Below are 19,226 nucleotides of genomic sequence, written 5' to 3' on the forward strand. Positions count from 1 at the left end.
GAGCTGTTATTGAGCTATGTCAACTTCAAAAAGTGACAGAGTGGTATTACAGATTGGGGATGAATTATTCATGAAAATAATTATATTGATGAGGGAGAATGATTGAAAAATCAAACTGGGGAAAGCCAGACTTTTTTCTTCTGTATTTCTTAGCTGTACAGCGCCTCACTTCTCTCTGATATTGTACAAGAGCTTCCCTATTTACATTGTATCTGTACCTTGAGCAATACCACAAATTGCATATAAAACTGATTTCTAAATAAATAGGAAAGTCGGCTTCATGAGTCAGAAAGCAAGATATCATCCAGGATCTATTTACCAATAAAGGAAACAATTGAGAATGTGCAGTATTAATAAAGAAAATTCATACTAATAAAAAATAGCAATTTCCTCATAGCAAATAATGACTGCGAAGAGCACAGAAATACAGAAGTATTAATCAGGAAAGCAAAATACAAAGAATTAAAATCTGGAGCCTGGTTTTGCTCATATTAAAATCAGTGGTAGCAATATTTTAATTAATTTTGTTGTTTGAAAACTACTATCAATAAAATGAAATCAACATCTATGATATAATCTGTTGGAATTCTGTACAATTTCCTAGTACTTCTTCTTCAGTAAAGCAAATATTTCAACTCTTAAGCTCCGTGTATAATGATATAAATATAAGGATTTTCATCATCTAGTTGTATATTTTACAGGACTATTAAACCACTACACCCATCCAAGCCAGGAGCAGACAGGTTTCCCAGGCAAGTTCTTCCCCACTGGCCCATCTTTTAGCACATGGGGACAGCCTGTCCTTCTCCTGTGCCTTTAAAATTTCCTTCTTGAAGGATGTCCAGCTTTCCTGGCCTCAGGACTGTCCTCTCAAGGGACAGCCAGTCTCCTAAACAGGTGTCAGTTCTGCTGAGCTCCCTCCTTGCTTTCTGAGAATTACAAACTCTTACATTGTGATTGCTGTGCCAGGGCAGCCTGCAAGCAGCACATCACCCACCAGCACTCCTGCTCCTTCTGCAGAGTTTCTGGCCACCCATTGCAGCCCTCCTGTGGTGCCAGTCATCCCACCACATTTCTGGGATTGCAGCTATGTCATTTTTCCTGCTGTGCCAGTGGTGCCAGTCATCCCATCATATTTCTGGCCTGGCAGCTATGTCATTTTCCTGCTGTGCAGTGCCTTCCAGCTCCCTGCTTTGTTGCCCACGCTGTGGGTGTTGGTGTAGATGGGCTTCAGTTCAGTTACTGATCCCACCACTCCTGGGAGAATGAGCACTATTCCTACTCATGACCTTCTCAGGCTTTCCAGGATTTCTGACACAATAACCTTTATGTCTCTGCTGCCACCTGGATCAGCCTTAGCTGCCAGAGAAAAGTTGGTTCAGCCTCTTTCCTAAAACAATAGAATTAAACCCCCAACTATTTCAAGTCAGTATTTATCTGACCTAACTTCCAGCCAGTTGTTCTTTGCCTTTTTCTGTTAGATTACATATTTCTTTAAATATTGAGCATTTTTTGCTCCTTCAGGTATTTATACACTAAGCAGGTACTTCACTTTTTTTTAGCTCTACAAAACTAATTAACCTTTTGAAACCTTTTTAAATGCTCTAAGTCTCAGTCTGGATTGCTGGATAGCAATGACAGCCACATGCTCTGCAGAGCACTGCCTCCAGGACATTTTAGGCACAGCCACAAAGCATTTACTCTTGTCAACTTTCATTTTGTTTTTTTAACATGTCTTTAACCTCCTTTGTTAACCTCTCACATTTCCAATTCAGTTGGATTTTTTTTTCCTTTTTCCATGTGTGGGTTATTGAGGGGTTATTTCTTTCTAATTCCTACTTTGCTTTGATCTCTGAAGAACAGCAAAGGCACTCAGCAAGCTCCTACTGGAGCCATCCCTCTCTGTAGCACTGCCAGGAGGATGCACACTCTCAGTACAGGCTTTATAAAAATTAGTGTACTCTGACAAGTCCAATGGCATCCCTCATCAGTATTACCAGGGTGCTACTGCATAGACATTTACACCAGCAGAATTCCAACTGATCTGGGGAAATACCAATGGAAATAAGCTCATTGCTATGGCAGAGTTGCAGTGGGAAGGCTCAGGGTGCTGGAAGCACTGGGAGCTTTGGCAGGACCAGGCTGAAGCCATTGTCAGCAGCCGTGACACCCAGTGCTGTGCTGGCAGGGGAAGAGCAGAGGGAGAGAACATCAGGGTGGGGAGCTGAGGGGCCTGGCTGTCCTGGAGGAGGTGCAGCACATCTGAAACACCACCATGGCCTTCTACAAAATCAGTTCAGGCACCAGCTTCCTCACCATAACTGAGAGGCTGAAGGATTCTTGCTTCTCATTTTATGCTAAATTGGCTTAAACTATTATCAACAGTTTATTATTACTGATGGGAAATAGCTGGGAGTTGGTTCCTATTCGCAAAGTAAAATATGGTCAATCAGTAAATCATGGGAAAAAGTGCACAGAGAGTGTGTGGACTGTGTATTTCGAAAGCAAGTTGTCTCGATCAGCTTAATAATGAAAAGAAAGGACAGTATCAAGCTAAATATCTAAAAAATAAGTGACAGGAGTTAGAGAGCTGAATTAATTGGAGTAGAGGAGTTATTCATTGTCTGCTAATTTTGAAGTATAATCAGGGGACACTGTCATTGGTTGACAAGTTAAAAGTTTAACTGAGCGTATTAATAGCTTTCAAAAAATGCATTTTGATGCTCAGAAATCTTTCCCAAGATACAGGCATACGTATTCAGTCTTGGCAGCACACAATCAAAAAAAAAAAAAAGCAGGAAAAGTGCAGCAACAAGGGCAAATCACTAAATCTCTGCAAGCGTATAGGATCTGTTTAATGCCCAAGCTTATTTAATACCTTAGTTAATGACAGAAGGAGTAACTATAGTAACAGATAACACTACATTAATACATGCCATGGCCACAGGCCAGCTTTAAGACAACAATATTGCAGAATTAGAATTAATTTCAGCTGTATGCCAAGCCACAGAGATTTTTTAAAATTCATGTAAGTAATTCAATTCAGGGATTTTGCAGAATTGACAGAGAGTAGTTGCTAATGATCCTTACAAAGGAAACAAGGAAAATTAGTTTCAAGTTGGGTAAGAATTTTGCATACACAGAATATTTTATCTGCAAAAAAACAAGGAACAAAGAAAGTTGTATCTGAAAAGGCTCTAGTCTAGATTCAGTGCTGCTTCAAACTGCCCCATGAGAATACTTCTAGGTATGTTTTGGTGACAGAATATTTGGATTTACAAAACTCTGTAGCTTAAATAAAACTGACCACCTCTTGCAACAGCCTATAACAAATATCTGTATTTTCTTAAATTGCAAAGTTTCTGTCAGGGCCTAGAATGGCTCCTTTTACCAGTGCTAACTCAGCCAGAACATGCTCAGCCAGTGTTGCACTGATTGGTATAAAAGGTTAGTAGGATGATTACCCTGTAAGGATATTAGTGTAAAGGCACTAGACAAACTTAATAGTAAATTTTGAAAAAGAGAATGTGATGAATCCTGTAGCCCTCCAAGAACAAGAATGCCAAGGGACCAGTCCATGGCCAATGCTGGCCTGACAAGGTTGTTGATTTGCCCTGCAATCTAAATTACTGACCTGTAATAATGGAAGAAAGTTCTGAAAAATCCACCACCACCACCAAAACTCACTCTGAAGCTGTATTAACAGCAAGGATCCTCCTTTGTTCCAGCATTTCTGCTGGTTTTTGAGGCTAATTGGACTCCACTACTCTGTCCAGGGTTGGCGTACCACAGAGAGTTGTTACAGCTTATACACCTACAAAAATAACCCAAAGTAGCTGTAGCTGTTTTTCTAGACCAAGATGGAATTTTCCTTTTTTTTTTCCATGCTGGCACATTTCTACTCACTGTGATTGTTAAGTAGACAACATAAAGAATTATGAGAGATGATATCAACACTTCTCTACCCACCAGATGGATTCTAAGTTTCTAAACTCAAACCACATTATTATTTTTGTGGCATTGGGCTTCAGTGGGATCTTGACCCCTTATACTGCAGTCAAGTGAATTTCCAAGCCACATCTATATCATCAATAATTCACATATGTCTTTTAAAAGTTGCTCAGTTTATTGTTATGTTTGCATTAAAAGCTACACATTTGCATCACAAAGAAGTAAAGCTGATTGCCTGAACTATGCCACTCTACTTCACACACATTAAATTTCAGAGAATCTAATTAACTTCTGAAGATTAAACCTCTACATGTCCTAGAAGTGTATTTTCCATAAGGCTAGGCCAGGCTTATGGAATGCTCCTAAATATCCTATGAACGTCAGGCATAGATTAAACCTCTACATGTCCAAGAAGTGTATTTTCCTTAAGGCTCGGCCAGGCTTGTCACATGTGCCTCAAATTATGTGGCATTCCTTACTGTTCAAGGGATTCTTTGAGGGCAAGTTTAGAGCTTGCTTTTAAGGAAATGGCTTGCAATAGAGCCATCTAGAGAGCTGCACATGAAGATGACAATATGCTGTCAAAGAGCCTTGCATTGCCCTGGTGTATTCCTCTTCTAACTCCTTGCTTGCTATAACCAATGCTCCAGTTTCACTTGGGTCTTTCCTATACAGTATATTTGAGATGTTCATGGCTCTCCAACCCAACTGAGAGAGCAGAGACATTCAGTTTTTTCCTTCACAAACTGATTCTTTATCCAATTGACATTATCCAGTGGGTATGATCAGCTCCTCTGCCTGTCAGTGGCTGTGCCTTTCTGACTCATTCCAATTCCCCAGTGCTTGACAGGTGCCTTGTGTTCATGTGTACTACACTGCTGGCTGCTTTAACCCTGCAGTTACAGAGCAAGCTTTACTGCCTCTACACTGGCAGGAATTCCTGGAATTCAGCTGGGTTTTGCTTGGGGTTTTTGCCTTCTTTTATAGTTTTAAGAGCAGCAGCATTATTGGATCATTGAGATTTTAACTTAAGTTCTATTTATTCATCTGTCAGTACCTATGTCTTTCCACCTAAGAACTATTCTGAGCCTGAAGTTCATAGGATATTTAGGAACATTCTGCCACTCCTGATGCCTCAGTGTTTTACTTACCTTAGTGCTGTAAAGCTTGGAATTAATTTAAAAATCACAGCAAAACACCTTACCTAGTCTAGGACTTTTGAATACAGCCAGTCACAGAGACCAAAACCAGGGAGTTACATCATCTCTCAGGTATTTGGCATGGGGGATTTTAGCCAATGCCTGCTGTTACCTAGTCAGGAAATTCAGTCATCTAATTCAGATATAAGTCTGACAACTAGCCCTGGACACCAAAGCAGGCAAATACTGCACAGTAGGTCCATTACTTCTGTGGCATGGTTTTCCAAAACAGGTAAAAGTCTTTCTGGTTTTGCCCCTGTGAATTTCTTCTACTGCTTTACAGTGACAGAAATATTTATCTGTAGTTTTAAATACAGGCTTGTCTTAGGGATTAGTCTATTGACATGAAATAGATAAACCTCACAGCAAAGCTTCCCAGGTTTTTACAATCTGATACTGGCATCTTCCTGCAATCATACAATGCCATTGGAATGGGTCTATTTTTTGTATTCCATAGTGTGGCACATTATCATATTTATTGCTTTTTTTTCCTCCCAATTAGAGGAAATAATTTAGTGAACATAGACAGATTTATTTGCATATAAAGTTACTGTTAGTATCTGAAGTTACATAGAATGTAAGGTCCAGGGTATGGCAACAAATCCAAAATATGAAAAATTGCTGTCCCATGTGTTCTATGTGAGAATATTCACATAGAAAACATACAATTGTAATGAACAATGTAAACAAAAATATATCTTCAGCTTGAAAGAATATCTAGTAAAAAACCTGCAATTTGGCAGCTGATCAATCATTTCCTGTTATGTATATTCATTATTTTACTGCTGTTTACATATTTTAGAAGGTACATGCTTGGATACAAGTCTTGAGGCTGGAATTGTGATGCATTACTATATAAAGTTAAACTTGGGTAAGACACTATATATATATATTACTTTGTTAAGTGCAAAAAGGCTAGAATTTCATTGGCAGTGTTGAAAGATTACACACATGAGTACTGAAGTCATCTAGGCTTTGCTCCCACACAAACTTCACTATGAAAAGTCTTGAAATGGAAAAGCTTCATGAAAAAATGTAACAGTGTAGGTCAGTCTTTTTCTAGGATTTCCCAAGTGATTTAGTTTGTCAGAAAAACGTTTCCTGACATGATCTTTTACCACTGGTAATAACAGGTGCTAGCAGAGCTATGGGTACACAGATCACAATCTCCCCTCTGTCCTAACTGTTAGTATTAGCATTGCAGAGAAAGAGCTGCATGCCAGAAAGGATTTTTAATACCCTGAATTACTGAAAAAGCTGAACTGTCAGGAAAGGCAAATAAGCCCCTTAAGTATTTGGCCTCAGGGGGAAGAAAAAAAAAAGGAAGAAAAGGAAGAAAAAAATGTTACCAATGTTGTTTACTTGATAAAAAAATTCCTGGCAGAAACAGGATTTCTGTTCAAAATTCATACAATTAACATACGACAGAAGGCTTCCCAGTTATTATTATTAGATAATTTAGAGGTTTGATTATGTCCCCAGCAATTAGTGTTGCATGAGGCCTACTCCAACCTGAATTGTTTGCTGCAGCAGTCTGACTTTTTCATCTGCATCTTCCTTTTAACAAGATATTAAAAAAAGAGCCTCAAAAAGCCTAAAATTTAATTTTTATATTCATTTGCAGTGGCTGTAAGAAAGGTAATAAAAATTACTTGTTACCTGCAAGCAGTTTTCCTCTAACATCCATACTTCTATTTTTACTGAACCAGTGCCATTTCTAGACCTGCACAACCTTTACTTGCCATCTCCTGCACCATGTGAATCTCTTGTGACTACTGACCTCAGGAATTCTCAGGCACACACTCCTGTTTGCTCAGTTCTTTATGTACTTCATTATTGCACCTTTGAAGTGTTTCTCAGTCTCAAAGCCTGTTGCAGCTACAGGCTGTGAAATAAAACTGTCTGTGAAATGTGCAGCAGGACAGAGCTGGACAGGTGGGGACACTCACCAAGAAACCAAGAATCCTTTCCATGGGAACAGGCAGCAGCAGTGACTTCTGAGAGTACAGAATATTTGACATTCTCTAGCACACATTGATTTAAAGAGGAATTGAAATAAAAATGAAACACTTCGATATTAAGGGGTAGTGCCTTCAAAGTGCAGGATGCAACATGTAAGAAGGCAAAAAAATTATTACTTGATAATGTAACATTATCAAAGGCCAGAGATGGCATCTTAATATGTAATAAAAGATACAATGGGTCAATCAGCTGCTAAGGAGCGTGAAAAACAAGACGAGTAATTTATTTGACATAATAGAGAAGAAATCAGCGCGGGATATAAAAACTTAAGGCAACCTTCTCAGAGTGCTGGTCAGGAATAATAATCATACAATAAATCAATAGCAATCCAAAGGTATTTTACAATTTTGCAACTGTGTCAAAAGAAGAGACAGCTGTTATGTGGTTGAGTCACGCTAACTAGCTATGGTGCATGGAATGATAAAGCTATATTTATTAGATTAGCTAGGGGAAAAACCTCCCAAGATATTGTGGAAATGAAAACACAGATCCCATTTCCAAATAACCCTAGATAAGCAGGAAAAATATCGTTACAGAGTGACAGAGCATACAAGGTGAAGGAAAAAAGTGAACTGTAATTCTTCATTTATCTTTCTCTTTAGTAAACAGCTAAATATCACATATGTTCAACAAACAAACAAAAATATTGGTTTGTCCAGGTCTACAAACTGTCAACTCAGGTGATTTTGTTCCTAGGAGTGATGTTACCCAGAATAAAGCATAGCAGGAGGAAGACAAAAGCCCCTGAAAAAGTCAGCCTTCCCCTTCTGTTATTTGTTTTCAGGCAGGATAAATTTAACTTAGTCACTTAAGATGTCACACAAAGGAAAAGTTGTCCAGGCAGCCGATAGTTCAGGCATTATTTTTGTTCTCCTGTTCTGCTCTCTGGTGTCACTACAACAATCTCACCCTCAGCAGACTTCACGACTCAGCTATAATCAGAACCCACAGGGTGCAGAACTGGTTTCCCCCCCATTTTTTACCATATCTGTCAATCATTATTTTAACGCATCTTCAATAAAGACAGAGTTCATGCAGAGCATTTCTCCACTTCTGTCAACAGGATCACAGAAGTTTTCATATTCATACAGATCATTTGCTCAACTTTCACAGTTTATAAATCACCCAGATTCTTACATGCTCTCTCAAGCAGTAAGTTATGTTTGGCAGTAGCCTAGTTTTATTTAGCAGTTCTCTTCACCACAGATACTACACCAGGAAGCATTTTACATTCTGCAACTCCATCTTTTGTAGGGCTTTTCTCATGAGTGGCAGTCTCAGTGTTGCAGTTCCAGTAATGTACCAATGTAGGTACTGTGGTTGGTCTTGTATGGGCCAATGCTCATAAGGATTTTTCAGAGTATATTGAATTTTTTCCCTTTCAGGTAGTTATTTTTGATTTTTTAATCTGAACAGTAAGGCAGGAAAAGTCAAAAGAATTGCAAGAAACTCCTAGTCAGGGTCTAATGTAAAATGCTTTTCCTACTATGTCTGAAAATGAGGAGAAATAATTAGTGGCAATGTTTCTCTCATGTCAAGAGGAGGTTACTAAACAAAAAGCAGATACAGAAATCTGTTACAATAAGAAGGCACTAATGCCAAGACAAGAATCTCCAGATAATGAAGGGTAAGTCCACACACAGGACAGTGGAATGGCTCATCATAATAGTACAGAGAAGAAAATAGAAATGCTGTTTATAAACAGTAAAATCACTACAGAAGATAAGAATAGGGAAATCATATATGTGATAAGCTATACCAACAAAAAGGAGCCATCATGCATTCCTACCCACAAACTCCCTTCTCTTAAACAGCATGTTTTACAAGGCTGTAAAAAAAAAAAATCAAGTAAAACCCCTGTGAAGCTTAATTCAGGCACTTTGAAAGTCACAGCAAACATACATTTGTGTATCTGTAAGCATTCATCTATTTCCCATGGCTACGGTATTTGCATGCTGTGAAAACCAGAAGCTGAAAACATTAAAGACTATTAAATGGGAGTGGCTGTTCTTTGGACAAGGCAAATTAGCCATTTACCCAGAAACTGTCAAAGAAAATTTTAAATATAAAAATGTCCTATTAATTAAAAAACATGTTTAATTAATTTTAAAAATTAATGTAATCCCAAATTCTTATTGAAAATCCTGGGAATAAAAAGGGGGAGGAAGCTGTTACTTACTATTATTTTACCTTTGACATTTCCCAAGACCTTCACGGTGTCCAAATGAACTATCCCTGTACGCTGGGATGTCACTACTGCCTACCTTTTTAAGTGGTGTTTGAAGTAACAGTTAACCACATAAACTTTTAGCAAAAGGCACCAAAAACATTAAAAATTGGCTGACATGTGAAAAGCGCCTCCATTTCCCAAAAGTAACATTAAAACTAACACTGTTCAGTGGGGAAAACTATCCAAATAAAGGAACCATAGCTTCTGGGTTTTCCTAATGACTGGGGATTACTGCCTTGGGAGGGAAAGAAGGAGAGGGAGATAAAAACCAAATACTGATGGAGGAGAAAGGAAAAGAAGGAAAGAGAACAAGGAGCAGAAGGTGCACTTACTGTTTGGTTATCTTCATACAGCTTCAAGTCATACCCACTCAGCTCCACACAGAAAATTATTGCTGTAACCCCCTCGAAACAGTGGATCCACTTTTTGCGTTCAGATCTCTGTCCACCCACATCCACCATTTTGAAAGTCAGCTCTTTGAAGGTGAACTTATTTTCTACAATCCCTGTGGTCATGTCCCGAGACCGCAGAATATCTTCCACCGTGGGGATGTAGTCCAGGGCCGCGATGCGTTCCAGGTCGTTCAGGTAGTAGGCAGCGTTATCCTCCAGGTGGTACTCGTTGGAGCGGCAAAAACACTCCTGCACACCAGGGTCTGCCCACAGCCTCTTCATCACCCCCAACAGCTCCGGGGTGATCTCCCCTTTGCTCTCAGCTGGGCCTGTCAGGGCAAAAAGCTGCACTGCATCGTACGCTCTGTCAGGATTGTGGAATTCTATCTTGAGGGTGGCCAGAGCCCGAATGATACGTGTGAGAGAGTCAATTGCATTATAGATAATCAGAGGTTTGTATTCCTTACAGGCCTCCAAGTTAAAGCCACCACTGTGAATGATTTTCATCTGCTTTACGATAGTGCTCTTCCCAGAATTGCTGGTGCCCAGGAGGAGGAGTTTTATCTCTCTCCGTTGTCGCTGACTTTCAGAGCGCAGGTGGCGGTCAATCCTACGGGACCGCCGCGCTGCCTCTTTCTCCTCCGAGCTTTGCCGACATCCCATGGTACAGCAGGCACGGACAGAAGGGGAGGGTGCAGACTGGCTCACTCTCTTGGCGTCTCTCAAAAAGATCTGCGCTGTCTTTCAGTCCTCGTGCCAGGTACACCCAAATGGAATAAAGGTCACTATCCAGTACCTGACGACCCCCGATGCCTACAGCCACCTAATTGAGTCCCAGCAAGGGTGCAAACCCATGGAGGTATGCAGCCACAGAAATAGTCTCTTCAGCAGATCTCATGGCACTCCCCTTTCTGGTGCATGAACTGTGGCACATTCCTGTTAATGACGGGACACTTCCCTTTGCCACAGTTTGTTTAGAACCATCAAATACCCATTTCTGTTCTGCATAATGATTTGGCTGCCTTCTGTCCAAAGGTAAGAAGCCGCACTTTCGCCTTCTCTGCTCTAGCCTTTTCTTCTGATCGTGTTCTCTGGTTGCTGTGGTGATGCTGCAAGATAAAGCTGAAGCTCTTTTCACTGGTACTGAACTTGTTTTGTTTCTCTTCCCCCACTTCTTCAGCTGATCCAGTTCAGCTCTGTAAATCTGTGCTTTCCACCTGCCAAACAATGGGAAAATAAATGAATGAGAGACTCTGCTTTCTTGCAGCAAGCCACTCACTTTTTCCTCTACTTCTAGACTTCTAAACCTTTTATTATGCCAAATAGAAAATACAGATGGAAAAAAATGTAAAGAAAAGCAAATATCTAAAGTTATAGTAAAAGCATAGGGACAGCTGAAATTTGCAAACCACAAGAAAATGTGGTTTCTGAATAATAGTAAATCAAATCTCCCGTTCAGCCTTCTGTGTTTTGTTATCTAAACCTACATGAAAACAAACAGTGCTGAGCTGTGCCCCAGTTTCTCCCTCAGCAAGAGCTTATGGCAGTGCTTTTCCTGCAGTTCTGTTCCGACTGGTTTGTCTGAAGTAGAAAATGAAAACTCACAACTACTTTTCCCAGCCTCTCTATTTATATCAATATCTTGTACTCAGACAGATGTCCTCCTGAGTTTTCTTTCATCTTATCTATCTCCACTGAACATTTAAATAAGTAAACTAAGGAAGCAAAATATGCTGATTAACTTTGCTTCATGAATTTGAGAAAGGAAGAGTTACTGATCTTTGTAACATCTTTTTTTTTCCCTTGGAGAACAGTATTGTTAAACACAGTACCTGCATCTTGCTTAATCAGTAAAGAGATGCAAACTTTGTAAGCTTCTTTCCATAGCCAAGCTACGTGGTTTTGAGCCTCCTCTCTTTCCATTTCAATACAGGAAAATTCTGAGCTACAGTAAAAGAGAACAGTGACTACAAGGTGAATTTTTCATACAAGAAGCACATGAAACACCATCCCAAGCAAGGGCAGAGAGCTTTTCAGTGCCTGTTAGAGCAATTATTCTTTCCCAGATTAGAGTTTAAGCCTACTAGCTGGAACTCTGCAGAAGGCAGCAGCAGGAAGCAGTTACTCTGGCAGAGGGAAAACACATTACTAACAGCTGACTGGTGATCATTTGCCTCTCTTCTAGGAAGGCCTTGCTGCTCCCACTAAGCTCTGAGCACAGTGGGCAGCGGAATCACAGATGTCACGGCTTCCTCCCCGAGTGCTGCCCCAGCACACCTTGGCACCTCTCCTGCTGCCTGCTTATTGGGCCTGGAGGCTCCTCACTGAGTGCCTTTGCAAACCAAAGTACACAGCACTGAGATCCTTACAGAAACTTGCAGTCTACTAAAGAAAGTTTAATAAAAATGTAGTAGAAAGTTAAGTCTCCCATTACCATTTTCAAAGTTGCCCTACAAGCCTTTAAAAGTTTTCCTGTTTGAACTTACCAATATTTAAATGTAGATGTGACAATAAATTAAAATACATGTTAAAGAGAATGATTTCACACTACCAGGAGAGAGACAGAATGTTCCAAGCCAGATGTTGAGCCTCCAGCTATTGTGAGAAAAGTATAACTACAACTACTTGCAACCTTGTGTACTTGATTTTCTAACTAACCATATTTTAATGGTTATTAGAATATGGTTATAGAATATGGTTAGAAGTCCTTTCCTTACTAATCTTGTCACAGACACATTTTATGAAAAGTCCTTTCCTTAAGATTTTTTCTCCTAAGAAGCCAAGAGGCCTCAAGAACAAAATGTAAACAACGGTTATCTGCTGCTGTGGAATGTAACAGGTGGATCTGTGATTGGTCTCATGTGGTTGTTTCTAATTCATGGCCAATCACAGTCAGCTGGCTCAGACTCTGTCCGAGACACAAGCTTTTGTTATCATTCTTTCTTTTTCTATTCTTAGCTAACCTTCTGATGAAATCCTTTCTTCTGTTCTTTTGGTATAGTTTTAATATCATATATATCATAAAACAATAACTCAAGCCTTCTGAAACATGGAGTCAGATCCTCATATCTTCCCTCATCCTAAGACCCCTGAGAACACTGTCACATAATCTTACTCTGGTTTTTCTAAACTTTCCAGTCAGTACAGAGAGTCACCTCTCCACAGCAGTTTGAAATGCTTGTCTCTTATCTTTGCCTATAGGGACACCAGTGCTAGAACAGCCAGGCAGTTTAAGCATTTTGGATATTTTAAATGTAAAGACATCCAAATCCTTTGCCCCAAATGCACCATGTATTGCTCTTACCTGGTCTGAAATTCTACAAGAGAGTCTTAATATCAGCTATATTTATCATACTTCTCTTTGTATGGCATTAGCTCATGAAGAACAGATTAATCAGTGAAAAATTAAAAGACTAGTGTACACATCAATAGAATTGTAATTAGCACAACTTTACTTACTCTGAAGATGTGGAAAGGAAAACCCTCCCAAGTGAGGAGTTACGCTTTCTTCAAATAAGTCACTTTTTCCAATAATCACAGAAAATGAAAAATTAGAATTGAGGAAGCTGTTTCTTAATGAACAACCTTCTGGCTATGCAGAGAGAATGAAATTCCTGTATTAGATATCAGGCCAGATTCTGATTTTACTTATATAAAAATCAGAGCTGCTTCCACTAATCTCACTTATTCTGACACCTTCAGGACATTTCAAACTGGTTGTTCTTTAAACTCTCATCATCACAGACCTCATTTTCATATCATTGATAAAACGACTTGCTGAATTCTTTATGACATTTTCTATGTATTGTGGTGATTACAGGTGAAGAATTTTGCAAGAAACACACATGAGACTCCCTCTCTTTATTCTCTCAGTCCCATCCTGAACAAAAGAGGCTGGCTAGCAATGAGCAGCAAGAGGGCACCTATTCCTGCCAAAAGGCAGCAGTCTTAGGAGCAATCTGGAGATTTTATGACTATATAAGACAAGCAGATATTTTTTAAACTTCATGTTGTTTGACTCAAACACTTATGAGAAATGGTTGGGTAGAAAGACTCTCTCAGGAATAATCTTTTGTTTTCACTCAGCTCATACATTCTGTAGAGTATTTCCTATTGCATATTTCCACAACACATTCAGATGCATTATTCATATTCCACAGTGTTTTACATATCAACTGTTTTGTTTGCCATTCATTAATATGTTTAACACCAAGAAAACCATAGAGTAGGATCTCCTTATTGTAGGAAAGACCAAGAGAATGTAAATATATATCAGTTTTGCACTCTTGAATTCCTTTTTTTTTTTTGAATTCTAGTCATTCCTATTGCTTACACTGGATATCACTATTTCAAGTAGTAGCACAATGAGGTGATTATATTGTTGCTTTGTAAAGCAGAGTAGTACATTCTATTTTCAAATGGGCACTACAGTAAGAAAGTTTGGTGTATTTGAGTAAATTTTCCCATATACTGTGAAAAAAATCTCACATGTTCACAATCAATACTTTTTAAAACTCAGGAAACTTCACAAACTATTACATTACTGCAGTTTACTGCCCTGGTTACATACAGATGAACCTCCTCTTACCAGGATTACTTTTTCTTGGAATATACTCAGAAAACAAGACAGTGTAGAATTTGTTAGGTTCTTAAAATCAGATTTCATATTAAACACATAAGTGTTTAATAGCTGTAAGTTTCTAATTAGGTAAGTGTATTTTCAGTTACTCTAATGGAAAGAAAGCCCTATTTCTTCCTTTCACTTGCACACTTGTCTAAAGTTTGTTTAAAAAAATCTTATTATTCAAATGACCAGATGATACTTTATCTGTGTGTCTAAACTAACATATTTGCCTTCTCCTGACAGCTGAAGACTCAGAATGGTAAGAAAACATGTTTTTTTAAGTCTGATGCTATAGATGGGCTATTTTGTCATCACTAGAATGGGTGACTTTTCCCACAAAATAAGATTAACATGCCCCAAATCCTGATCTAATGGTGATCTACTACCACTATCAAAAGAGGAATGCTACCAGTTCCCGGAGCGGGAAGGACACCTGAACAAAATTCTGCACTGGCTACTATGTTAAAATGTTGAAGTTCATTAAGCTGAGCAGCTGTTTAGTGCTACCATGTTCTCACCACCCATTTGTAGCCAATAAAACCAGTCATTATTGTTGGTTTCATATCTAGGCTCGCTCTTTGCCCTTATCCATCACTCCTGGCTTGTGCAAACTGATCTCTGTGTGCGCAATATAAACACTTATCCCTTTTCCAGCATGTTCCTTCCCAAGTTATGGCAGCAGAGGGAGAAGAGGCATGGGGAAGGAGAATGACACACCACCACAATTCAATTGTAAACACTTCCATAAGGAAAGATCCAAGTATTGTCTCTGGATTCATTATCCACTGACACGTCACCGTCGAACAGAGTTACAGACCCTGCCTGGGAAGATGCTTCCCCCATGATTCTGTAGAAAGGCAGTGACTCCAAAGCTGAGAACAAAACCAGTGGCTGTGACTGTCACAGCACAGCGATTGCACACAGCATGCTGCTGGCAGCAGGGATTTCAGCTGGAGATGTAGGCACAAAGCTGTATTATCCCTCAAATGCAAGTGATCTGATAATTTAGCTTCATGACCACCAGCCCACTCACACACAGTAAAAAGCTTTTACACCCATGTAAAAGCAAACTCAAGCAAATTTAGCAAGAAGTGGCACAGAACTCATATAAGACCTACAAGTGTGAGCCAAGCTACTGTAATCAGTTTCTAGTGATTATACACATCCACTGAGAATTTCTGTACTTTAACAAAACCTTATTTCTGCATGTTTTAACTTTCAATCATTTTTATACTATTAATGAAAGAGAAGAAGACACAAGGGAGTGTGATATATCAGGACATACCCAAGGCATTTACTGAGGAAGAAATCAAGTGTTCTACTAAGCAGGCTTTTTTTTTTTTTTGGGGGAAAGAGAGAAAAATAAAGGAACTGGCTCACAAGAAATGGGAAAATTCATCCAGATTTTTGGATCTGGGAAGCATCCAGGAAAGAGTCCCAGACATGCATGCTGTAGAAATACAAGGTTGAAATAACTTCACAGAAATTAATTTACTGTTTAATGCATGGAGATTTAAGTCCATTTATAGCAGAAGAAAGTTATTTTAAAACTGTGACCACAGATATTACTGACATTCTCTTTATACAATCATGGAAACCTGAAAGACAAGAAGTATATTCAAGTTATGATAAAATTTTCCATTACACATTAAGGCACTATAATCCCACCCAAAACAAAGGATGGGCCATATGTAGCTGTTGAACAAGAGAACAGCAGAGAAATCTGGTGTATCTGAGGTTTATTTTTTTGCAGCAGTTAAAATGTGTATTCTGCTACTCAGATGAGTGAAGGAAGAAGTGTCATTATTTAATTAGCTGAGTGTTTGACTGGACACTACCAAATTCTGTCCCTCTTTGCCATGGGGGTTCTTTGTGATGTCAATTAACTCCCTTAAAGCACATAGTTTCAAAGATGATTTCTGCTTGTCCATTTCTTAGATAGCCAGTTTGAGATACTGTTTGTGACAAAGAAATGCACTGAGTTTTCAAGTATAATCAGCCTCTAAACATTTAAATATGGAATAAATAATCTTTTTTTACTTGATCCATCTGGATCTCTATTTGAGAAACAGGACCTATCCTCTATACCAGCTCCCCAAGACAGAGCCAAGAAATTATTCATGTCTGTGCAAAAGATACCAAAATGAGAGGAATAGCAAAGTGAGTCAAGAAATGCATATTCATGGCACAGGACCTCAGCCACAGTAAACAACACCAAATAATAGAAGCTGCTGTGTGAGGATGGGATTCTTACAATAAAGGTTGTCAAAGGTGAAAGGACATAATAGTATGAAAATGACTGAAAGTTAAAACATGCAGAAATAAGGTTTTGTTAAAGTAGAGAAATTCTCAGTGGATGTGTATAATCATTAGAAACTGATTAAAATGATTTAAAAAAATTAATTCAGAACTCAGTCCAAGGCAGGGGATGAGAAGGGCACTGATCAGAACTGCTGCCATACCAGGAGCTGCTTAGTGTCACCAGCACTGACTGTTACCAGCCCCAGCTGTTTCAGCACCCTTGCAGGAAGAACAATTGGTAGGTCCATTAGGTTCTCATCTGCTGATTCCCACTGTGATTTTATAGAAATACTCAGATTTGTGGCATAAAATCTGAGCTCATTAATAGAATTGCTACCTAGGGATACCATTCTGTGATACATGGCAGAAAGAAGTTTTACCAGGAGATAATGGAGAACCCAAAGAAAATTACTGTGTAGGCATAGACCTATCAGTGTATGATCAAGTGTGCCTGACATGGGATAGAACAGATTTGCTGCAGTGAGATATTATATTCATTAGCTTAAACATCTTTGTCTATTGTTTGGAAAATATCCAACAAACTTTAGCAGTACCACAATAGAAGTTACGCTGGTCAGGGATATTCACCACTGTATTATCACCTAGCCAAAATTTAGCATACAGGCTTCATCCAAGATTTAGGGAAATCTAAGAACTTATAATGAAAACATAGTATTTCTTATAAACCAAGTATTCAACAAAAATCTGTTGGTTATTTTTCTTTTAACTGTGCACACCCCACTTAACATAAATCTTGTGAAGCATTAATACCTAAAATACATAGTAGTTATTTAAATTATGACTTGTTTTAGCAACAGTAGATCACCCAGCCAAAATTTAGCATACAGGCTTCATCCAAGATTTAGGGAAACCTACAAATTTTAGTGAAAACATAGTATTTCTTATAAACCAAGCATTCAACAAAAACCTATTGGTTATTTTTATTTTAACTGTGCACACCCCACCTACTAGAGGAAGTTGGAAACATAAATCCTGTGAAGCATTAATACCTAAAATACTTATTTAAATTATGACCTGTTTTAGCAACATCCACAAACTACCGTGAAACAGTGAGAAGAAGCAATGAGAAGAGGCAGACATGAGACTGACTGACTCTTGACTAGAGGCAGGTACAGCACAGTCCTGTTCTGAGCTGCATGGCCAAAGCCCAGAGCAGAGGCAGTGGCTGCACAGGGACTTGCTGTGCTTCACAGCAGTCTGACTGAACCAGACTCTGCCACAGCAGCCGCTTTTGAGGCGACCTTTACACTGGCATCAAAAAGCACCACAAGAACAAGAATATTACAGTGGGTCTAGCAGTGGGTGTGCAGGAAATCCTGGCTGCTAGACAAGGGTGAGAAGAAACAACACACACAGCAGCTGCTTTGGGGACGTACAAACATCAGACCCATTTAAAAGCGTGCAATAAAGCAGCAAACAAAATGCAGTAGCCACTCAGTGTTTGTAAGCACTTGGATGATAACAGCAGTGGTTATGTCTTCATTAGTGGGACCCATAAGGCTTATGTGGGTGATTCAAGAGCTAAGACTCACTATCACAGGGTTGCTGTTTCATGAATCTTACAGGGCTAAGGAGATTATTTTATTACCTTTTTTTTAAAAAACACTAGTAAACATTAGAATTTTTTCATGAATGTAATGGCAAATTTCCTATTCCTATCCTATTATTGCACACAATACCTTATGAAAGATAAGGGAATTTTGATAGTTTTAGCAAAAGAGATTTTAAGAGGGATTTGTAACAGGAAAACAGTATGGCCTTGTAAAAGGAAGTTTCTCTTCCTGTGCCTTAAAGGTGACATAATAAAGCACAACCATGCTTGCTTTAGCTGTTCCAGTGTCAGGCATGAGCTATGGGAATCTCTGCAGTGAGAACATGAGAGTCTGGGTACAGATAACAGTGTCCTGAAGGCAGGAGGTTTGTTTGATGCAACAGAGAAAGGCAGCCAGTGAAGATTCAAAGATTGAAGCTCAAAGCCAAGCAAGAGGCAAGGAGAAGATGCTCCAGCAAATGGGAATCCTGGAAACAACAGATGAGTTTTATGTGTGATGATGCACAAGAAAGCATCTTGGAGACAGAAATACATCACAACTGCTCTGCTGGTTTTAAGGGAAAGAACTGGAGGAAAGGCAAGGATTAAGGCAAGGAATGAGAGAATAAAGTCATTGAAGCTAGGTAAGATTTCTAGGGTAAATTGAATGGTATATTCACAGGAAGCAAGAAATCCTGTATCCATAAAAAAAGAAGGAAGAGATAGCAATAGAGAAGGGAAAGATGAGGCAAGAAGAGCAGATGGGCACATATTACTATATCATACTGGCATAAGATCAGCAGAAATCTGCACACAGAAAAAAAAAAAGACCACAGGGAAAGGATTGACTCAGAATCTGTAAAGATGGGTCTGCACATATGGAATTTAATTACACTAGGAGGAAAAAAAAAAAAAGGGGAGAATAAATCCAGGGTGTTCACGGTGGAAGAAATTG

At 39.0% G+C, this 19,226-nt stretch overlaps 2 protein-coding genes across 2 annotated transcripts in view; one reads left to right on the forward strand and one right to left on the reverse strand.

Moving 5' to 3' along the window:
* Positions 1-19,226, forward strand: part of RSPH14 (radial spoke head 14 homolog) — a 72,008-nt gene that overhangs the window by 23,712 nt on the left and 29,070 nt on the right. The gene's annotated exons all lie outside the window — the stretch shown is intronic.
* The window catches only part of GNAZ (G protein subunit alpha z), a 50,732-nt gene that overhangs the window by 18,385 nt on the left and 13,121 nt on the right, over positions 1-19,226 (reverse strand). The window contains exon 2 of the mRNA XM_005428436.2: positions 9,735-11,011. Coding sequence (XP_005428493.1) covers positions 9,735-10,457 — 723 coding nt within the window. The 5' untranslated portion in view covers positions 10,458-11,011. The remainder of the gene's footprint in view (positions 1-9,734; positions 11,012-19,226) is intronic.

The sequence above is a fragment of the Geospiza fortis genome, unplaced genomic scaffold (assembly GCF_000277835.1).
Source record: "Geospiza fortis unplaced genomic scaffold, GeoFor_1.0 scaffold31, whole genome shotgun sequence".
Classification (NCBI taxonomy): Eukaryota; Metazoa; Chordata; class Aves; order Passeriformes; family Thraupidae; genus Geospiza; species Geospiza fortis.